At 30.8% G+C, this 9,095-nt stretch overlaps 1 protein-coding gene across 1 annotated transcript; it reads left to right on the top strand.

The window, feature by feature from the left end:
* Positions 1–237: 237 nt before the first annotated feature.
* LOC105638958 (amino acid permease 3) lies at positions 238–5,054 on the top strand. The gene is made up of 6 exons (XM_012222876.4): positions 238–392; positions 2,832–2,940; positions 3,126–3,359; positions 3,477–3,570; positions 3,667–4,021; positions 4,111–5,054. Exons 1-6 carry the CDS (start codon positions 387–389, stop codon positions 4,765–4,767), a joined length of 1,455 nt encoding a protein of 484 aa, XP_012078266.2. The 5' UTR covers positions 238–386; the 3' UTR covers positions 4,768–5,054.
* Positions 5,055–9,095: the final 4,041 nt, after the last annotated feature.

Raw genomic sequence — 9,095 nt, 5'->3', positions numbered from 1 at the left:
GACCAAGAAAGAAAACATTTGACTGATTTATGTATGCATTCTATCCACTCATTACTCCATATGTTTATACTCTTTTGTTAATGGAATGAATAATGAATAATAAATTAGAGAAAGAACCTTATTCTCTAACAATAACGATGGATGAGAGCTATACAGGTGAGAATTTTGATTCAAAGGGTCTTTTTAGAGAGACAAATGGCCTTAAAATATTAAGTCCAGTCCCTTTTCCTTCTTCTATTTAAAGCCTAGAGATTTTGATCCCAAGACACCCATCGCAAGCAAATTATCAAAAACCCTTCCATTATACATTTCTTTTTCTTTGCTTTAATCAATTTCTTGCATTGATAGAGGAGTGTAATAAGCAAGAAATTAAAGAAAGTTCCAATATGAAGGTAAGATCTTGTCTTTATATGTGTAATATGATACAAGGTAGATTTTGTTTTTTATAACTTTTCATGCAATTTTGTTGGAAACCTTTTTTTTCCCACCTCTCAAAAGCAAGAAAAGTACTTCCTCACATAACTATTATAAATATTTTCTTTCTATTAAACATATGAGGAAGGAAAATTTTATACCCATTGAAAAGCGTTTGTGTATATATATATATTTATAGCTTTTGATGTATGACTCGTCTATCAGATTATAGGTTATGAGTTTCATAATATTATTGCGTAGTTTAGTGTTCATACATAAATTTGATTTACAGATTTTATTGCACGCCAAAATTAAAGTTAAAGAATATATTGTTAGGGAATCCCTTTTTAGACACTATATAAAAAAAGTACTAGTTACTCTAATTTACCCTTTTTTTTTTTTTTTTTTTTTTACTTTTGAAATGCTCTAAAATATTTATTTGCCAAAAAGACCAAAAAAAAAAAAAAAAGAGAGCACATGATGAGGCACTCTTGTAAATAACAAAAGCAACCCAAGATTCTTGGATATTATCCAAGCGATGCGTAGCCTAGACTGAAGTAATGCAACCAAGTCTTACAGAGTCAAGCTCAATCAATCTCCTTGCTATAAGGACTAACATTGCTTCTCGAGAGGTTTAAGAATTTTGTTCATCAACTACTAACTTTTATATTGTAGAGGTAAATCTCTTTTATACTGTTAACCCGACCAGATCGGTCTAATTGATAAAGATTAAAGCTCTACTTTCTTATCAAAAAGTATCTTAAATAATTAAAAGAGTGCATTTTCAGAATTACCAAGAAAGGATTTAGACTTGACATACCCTAAGAATACTTGTAATTCTAAGCATTCAAGCTCAAGAACTAATCGGGATTGATTAATTCCGGTGGCGGTTCTCCCGAGTTTTTTGGGTAAAAAGAAAAAAGAAAAGAAAAGAAAGAGGAAAAAGCGTTGAACCGAAACCAAGAAAGTCATTTCTAAATCTGGTTCGACCATTTCATCGCCCAAGATCATCAATTTAGTCAACTAACCATCCTACTGAGTCCCCTCTCCAATATACAAAAGAAATATGAGAATATTAGGGCCGAGCAAAATGACGAACAGAAACTGACACTGTTCGCTTGTTTGCTCGCTCACAACAAGTTTGGTTCTCGATTTATTTCGGTTCAAACCGAAGTTTGAAGGTGATTCGTCTTGGTTTTACAAAATCCAACAGGTTAAATTTAGGAAAATACATCCAAGGGAACTAAATCCAAAAAAAAAAAGTAATTGGCTTTATCACAATCACAGGATTGATCTTGATCCCGGCGCTGGCTTTCACTCCTTTGACTAAAAACCGAAAAAACATACGAAATTGATATAGTTCGGTTCAATCTATTCTCAAAGTAATTTCGGTTCAATTCAATCTTAATTTTAAAAATTTGAATTGTTGTTCTAACATTTCAATTTTGAATTGAACCGACGGTTTGGTTAACTTACATAGTTGTAATAATTGGAGGTATATATATATATAAAAGTACTTAACAAGTCAAAATTGAACATGGGAAAATCTGATAAAGCAAAAGAAGAAAAAGCTCTTACAAACTGTTACTTTCTGTCTAGTGAAGAAAAAAAGAAAAAAAAGCAAGGTAATGAAAAACAGTGGCTTTTCAAAATTTTTATTACTTTTGAGCTAAAGATTTTTTGGGCAGTTACAAAGAAAGAACAAATTACGCATCTGGTTTTGAAAAAGAGAGGACAACGACAATTTCTTCTCTGGTGGGGTATGAGAATCTTGCACTAAACAGTAGCAAACCGTGAGATCAATAGAGAGAGAGAGAGAGAGAGAGGTGTTGCTTTTTTATTTTTATTTCAGTCAAGGCAGATGACTATGCAGTCGGTCGTTGACAATACGCCTACCCCTTAAATTGTCGTTTCGACCACGTGGCTTTCAGGTTTATTATTATTATTATTATTATTATTATTTGCCTCTCCTCACCCTCTTTATAGTTTATATATACCTTGCTCTAATACCTCCTATGCATCCCATCATTTCTTCTTCTTCTCACTACAGCTAGCCAAAGAGAGTGTGTTTTCTTCCTCTTATTATCATCATCATTACTATTATAAGCAAACTCTCTTCTTGAAAAAAGAAAATCCTTTTGGGATTTTGTGATTCTGGGAAGGTGTAACTGTGTTTCTGTCAGATTAATACTGTTAGTTTCAGAGTTTAACTCCATAGCCTTAACTAGACTTTGATCCAATAAACAACAAGACCCATCATTTTCTTCGAAATAATCTTTATATTTTTGTATCGGATACAGGAATTCTTTTCTTTTTTTTTTTCTTGTTGAAGCATTATTAATTTCCTGCAAGAAAGAAAAGAAAACTTAATTACGTTCTTTTCTGTTTGGTTGGTTGGAATCTTTTCTTCAACAAAGATGGGTGATAAAAGTTTTCCTCCACCACAACCTTTCAATGTCTCTGTTGATATGCCTAATCAAGCTGGCTCTAAATGGTATGATGATGATGGCCGCCTCAAGAGAACTGGTAAGTAATTAAATCTTTACTGCCTATTTGGTATCTTGTTGTTTTTACCTTAGTTTTTGATCTTAAATTTTTTTTTAAAAAATACCTTCCATTTAAATGTATTTTTTTATTATTTTGTTTTGCAAAATTAAATAAAAATACAAAAGTTATTTTACTTATTTTCTTCCTCTATTTTCTTTTGACAGGAAGTGTTTGGACAGCGAGTGCTCATATAATTACTGCTGTGATTGGGTCTGGTGTTTTGTCTTTGGCTTGGGCTGTAGCTCAGCTTGGATGGATTGCTGGTCCTGCTGTTATGTTCTTGTTCTCTATTGTCACTTATTATACTTCTACTCTGCTCTCTGCCTGCTACAGAACAGGGGATTCTGTTAATGGCAAGAGAAACTACACTTACATGGATGCTGTTAGATCAAATCTTGGTATGTTTTTTTTATTATTATTATTACAAAAAACATTTCATTTCATTTTAAATTTGGTTTTTTTTTTAGGATTTTTTAATTTGTTACACTAAATTTTGAATTTCAATTAATTTTCAGGAGGTGCTAAGGTTAAGATATGTGGATATGTCCAGTACTTAAATCTTTTGGGGGTTGCCATTGGTTACACAATTGCATCATCTATAAGCATGATGTAAGTACTAGATCATTTTTTTTTTTTTTTTTGGTTACATTTTTTAAAATTTTCTGGGTAATAATTTTTTTTTTTTTATTTATTACTATGAAACAGGGCAGTCAAGAGGTCAAATTGTTTCCACAAGACAGGAGGCAAAGATCCATGCCATATGAATGCAAATCCTTACATGATTGCATTTGGAATAGCAGAAATAATTTTCTCACAAATTCAAGATTTTGAAAAGCTATGGTGGCTTTCTATTCTTGCTGCTGTAATGTCCTTCACTTACTCTACCATTGGCCTTGGACTTGGAATTGCTAAAGTTGCAGAAAGTGGAAAAATCAGGGGAAGTTTTACTGGAATAACCATTGGCACTGTAACTGAAACTCAGAAAATATGGAGAAGCTTCCAAGCTCTTGGAGACATCGCTTTCGCCTATTCTTACTCCATCATCCTCATTGAAATTCAGGTATTATAGAGCTTAACCAAAAACTTTAACTTGATGATAATGAGACTGAAAGTACAAATCTGACTTTATGAATTATGTGGCTTCAACAGGACACGATCAAATCACCACCATCAGAGGCCAAGACAATGAAGAAAGCAACACTAATAAGTGTAGCAGTGACAACGTTTTTCTATATGCTATGTGGGTGCTTTGGGTATGCAGCATTTGGAGACATGTCCCCTGGAAATCTCCTAACTGGTTTTGGTTTTTATAACCCATATTGGCTACTTGATATTGCTAATGTTGCTATAGTTGTCCACCTTGTTGGTGCATACCAAGTCTACTGCCAACCCCTTTTTGCCTTCATTGAAAAAACAGCAGCTCAAAGATACCCAGATAGTGACTTCATCACCAAAGAAATTAAAATCCCAATTCCTGGTTTAAAATCCTCCTACAATCTTAACCTCTTCAGATTGGTTTTTAGGACAGTTTTTGTGATTTTTACCACTGTAATTTCAATGCTCCTTCCTTTCTTCAATGACATAGTGGGTTTACTTGGAGCTTTAGGATTTTGGCCATTAACAGTTTATTTTCCAGTTGAAATGTACATAGCACAGAAGAAAATACCAAAATGGAGTACAAGATGGCTCTGTCTCCAAATCCTAAGCGCTGCTTGTCTTATTATTACTATAGCTGCTGCTGCTGGCTCCATAGCTGGTGTTATTACTGATCTCAAGACAGTCAAGCCATTTCAGAGCACTTATTAGATCAATGCAAGTTGATTGGTATCTCCAGTAAACAAGAAATGAAAAATCAACACCTAGTTTTTAGTTTTTGTTCATGTTCATGTTCATAGGATGCCCATTAATGGGTTTTGTTAATTGCTATGAAGGTTTCTAATCTTTTTTTTTTTTTTTTTTTTTTGTTTTCTTCCCCTCAAACAAAATGTGGGACCATCTCTGTAACATAAGTTCAACAGAAAAAAAAAAGAAAAAGAAAAACATATTGGTCTCAAATTCCCTATTTTCCAATGCAAACTTGAAGAATTTCTGCATATGTTGACTTCTAGTTTCTTTTTTAGTTAATTTAATTACACACAAGCTCTCATAGAAGCTATCATATTCGAACACTCAACCTTTCAAGTTATACCACAGACAATAACTACTAAAACTTTTTTTTTTTCTACACACCAACAGATTGATGGTGTATGAAGAAATTAATAATTGAAGAGATAGTCACTCAAGATTCCTTACATTTCATTCTTTTTTCTATTATTATCATTTTCAATGGCCCTGCTTGAACTTGAATAGTATATAGTATGGCAAAATAAGGCATCTTCACTATCACCATTGAAAGTGCACATTTCAAATCGATAGTGACAAAAAGAGAAGAATAATAAAAGGGCTAGGAGGACCATACATTGAGGTTCTATATATTAAACCATGGCCGATCATATCCAATCCGTCAGAAAGCTATATATACACAAAATCATCAGAACGTGGTCTGGTTATCAGTAGTTCATAGCTAGTCACCATTAAATACAAAAATATTTTGGGACCAGAAAATGTTAGATATGAGTCTGTTTTGAACTAAAAACAGTGCAAGTTTCTGCTTCATTCATATATGCTATCAATGCACAGAAAGAATTGGAGGGGAAAAGTTGATATGTGTATATATGGATCGTAGTGAAGGGAAAAGCTGAACAGAAACAATCATAATGAGTTTAGTAGGTATCATTCCTTAGCATATGAAAGCAACAGATTCCTAAATTTTCACTTTAAGATTACACTTGGAAAAAAGATTCCAAAGTAATTTTCTTTTCCCTTTCAGATTAGACTTTGAAAAGGATTCCATACTGCTGCTTATGTTTTTTCAGTACATCCATTGGAATTTTGATAGTGGAATTGCAACTGATCGTCATTGTGCTAATACTTCAGAAGTTCAATGCTAGTTCTTATGGTTAAGACTTGGTTGTTGTCGTTATTATTAATTTTAATAAAAATTTATTCCGAAAGTAATCAATTTTATAAAATTAAAAATATAAAATGCCAAATGAATTTCTTGAAGCTGAAAATATTTGATGTGGACATTTTGACATAACATGTGAAGTGTGAACACTGAACACCATTATATTCCTTGCCACAATACTTTCCAGACTCAGTTATAGCATTTAAAATAGATATGAGAAGGAAAAACACACCATGTGCCCTGTAATACAATTTCAAACAACTAAACATTAAAGAATCATAATTAGAGACAGGGAGCATTCTTGCTAAGCTTTGCTAAATAAATGCAAATATGATAAGCGTATATTTTATATTTTTTTTCTTTTTTTTTACAATAAGGGTATCATCCCATTAATTATGCATATCGAGAATACTTTTTTTAATTTTTATTTTAAATTAATCTTAGGAATACACTCTCTCAAATTTATATAAATTCTAATAAAAATAATTAACTAAATAAAAATATAATTCCCATTATCACCTGTTATACTCAACTCATTGAATTTATTATAATTTTTTTAGTTACCAAAACAAAAAAACCACAAGCCAGTATAAAATGAATGTGATGACTAGTATTACAACGTGCATGAATAAAAAGTGGTCTCATTGCACCCTAAATGCTCAAAATGATAACTTTATTACAATTAAGTGGCGGTTTAGTGGGAATGGAAGGCGGCCACATCGCCGGCGGCAAGTGGTGGAGCCCTCCATCACAATCATCAATACTGCTAAGGATTTTTCTTTAGTAATTCTTTTCCAAGGTCTAAGCCGGTGTGCTTAATTTTCTCTTTGTTTTCTTGAGTGGGTTGGTGTGGTGAATTTCTTTTAGCTATAGCTTAAACGCGACTTTCCCATTTTTATATCTTTTTCCCACCTAACTTATCAAAAAATAAGGAAGTGCTCTCTTCCTATTTGTTAATGGAGAGAATAGAAAAGATACTCCAAGAACTGAGGACATTGGTTTCAAGTTTTCTTTCTCTAATATGTGAAGTGATCTTTTCATTAATGGACTTAGTGATTTAGTGCTAAGATAAGACCCCAGTTAAGTATTAATTAAGTAGAATGAGTTGAAGATTCATCGAATCTATTGATGAGTTAGCTGTGTCAAACTGATGATTCTGGTGCATCCAGGTGGAGAAGCAACATGAAATGAAATGAACAAGATAATAGTGAGAAAAAAAAAATCATGATTGTTCAGTATTTTCTTGACCAATTTGTCTTTCCATTCTCATAAGGAGTTATGACTGAATTGTATAACTAACAATAGAGAGAATGCAAAAAAAAAAAAAAAAAAAAAAAAAAAAAAAATGAAAAACATTTTTCAAAAGAAAGGTGAGATGAGTGGAGGACAATAAGGAGTTACTAAAACTAATACCGGTCGTTTTAGTAACTGTTAATGGTTTTACGAAATGTTAACTGATATAGCTATTTAGAGTAAAAATTTTTGGTAAAAATAGTTGTTGAATTTAAAATGACAAAAGAAAAGATATTTAAATATGACTATAGAATTGAACTCATTTAAAAAAAAATAATAATAATAATTCATATAACATGTTAGTATTAATTTTCCGTCAAAAGAATATCAATATAAAGTGTGTAGTCCAGTTATATAAATTGAAATCATTATCATTTCTAAAATAATAATACAATTTCCTCACATATTCCTTTATTAATTCATTATTAAATTATTTTATTTAACTTTTATGTAAAACTAATGTATTTTTTTTTTTAACTTAATTATAGACTTGCAGTACCACAACAACTATCAAAAAGAATGGCTTTAAACTATTGTTAATATAAGTTAATAAAGGATAACATAAGTTAATTAAGGATAGAATTATCAAAAAAATTTCAATCAAAAAATGAAAACACTAAATATTATATGAATTAACATTTTAATAAATGTTATCTTATCCACTAATAGCTATTTTATATATTACCTTACCGAACGACATAACTCACAAAACAGTATTTTAACGTAATCAAAACTCTAAATGCTCCCTCTTGTTGTCGAATAGAGGCTATAATTACAATTTTGTATAAAAAGTGATAAGAAACATTTGAATTTAATGATTTTTGTAAATTTAGTGGATGATCTTTGTAAGGTCAAATTTGAAACAAACAAATTCACTCACTCACGGAAAGAGCCAACCACGAACTCTGTAATAAAAATAGTTTCATATCTACGGAGAAACTTGTGCTAATACTAAAAAAAATTAATATTTTGTAACAAGTACCACCTAAAATTTATAATAATATAGATTTCATTCATATAAAAGAAAATTTGTAATATATTTGTGAAATTCAACATTTTATTTTTAGAAAAATATTTTTGTTATCAAATAAAAATTCTTCTATATCAAAGAAAGTTAAAAAAAAAAAAAAGATAGCTTAAAAAACACAATCAATTTTTTCAAAGGGAAGAATCTGTACAAAAATATGGCTATAATTTTCTTTAACTTAATTCGTCCTTTCTACATTCTCTTCCTAAAATTATTTTTGTCTAAATTTTAATATTAAGGAATATTCAAAAAAAGAAAATTTCCTAGGCCCATCATTTCTCCTACAAAGAAAATTTGTAAAACCCATCACTGAAAGCCCGTACTTTTACTTCAGTCTTGACTCCAAATGTGATTACTTGGTTCGACTGAAGCCCATGCAATAAATTAGTAGGACCAACTAAATTGTATTTTGAGATATTTACTATTTTATTTCTACATTTTTCTAAATTAACTACTTTACCATTTTCTTTTAAAATAGACAATTTTATTTGTAATTTTTATATTTGCTAAACTACATTTGTTCATGTTCCTTTTGAATGTCGCACAACAATAGTTCCATTTATATTTTTTTGACAATGTTTTTTTTTTTCACTTTCCCCAATACGTTATATAACAGGTTAAATAATTAATATTAATTTGAATTTACTATATAATGGGAAAGCTTGAATCACCATTGATTAAGATGAAAGGAAAAAGGTTTTAATGAAAGCCATTGATGGAGAAAAAGATTTGCGAGTGGAGATTGAACTGCAATAGTGGTCTTTGGTGATGGTGCTGCAGATTTGGGGAATTATGCATTTGGAACAA

The sequence above is a fragment of the Jatropha curcas genome, chromosome 9 (assembly GCF_041381405.1).
Source record: "Jatropha curcas cultivar XTBG-Jc1 chromosome 9, XTBG_Jcur_1.0, whole genome shotgun sequence".
NCBI lineage: Eukaryota > Viridiplantae > Streptophyta > Magnoliopsida > Malpighiales > Euphorbiaceae > Jatropha > Jatropha curcas.
This window is presented reverse-complemented; position numbering and strand designations above follow the sequence as displayed.

Bases quoted from the DNA above. Each gene is read 5' to 3' on its own strand.
- LOC105638958 (XM_012222876.4), top strand. The intron at 3,360-3,476 runs GTATGTTTTTTT...ATTAATTTTCAG, and splicing joins TGCTGTTAGATCAAATCTTG to GAGGTGCTAAGGTTAAGATA. The intron at 4,022-4,110 runs GTATTATAGAGC...TGGCTTCAACAG, and splicing joins TCATCCTCATTGAAATTCAG to GACACGATCAAATCACCACC.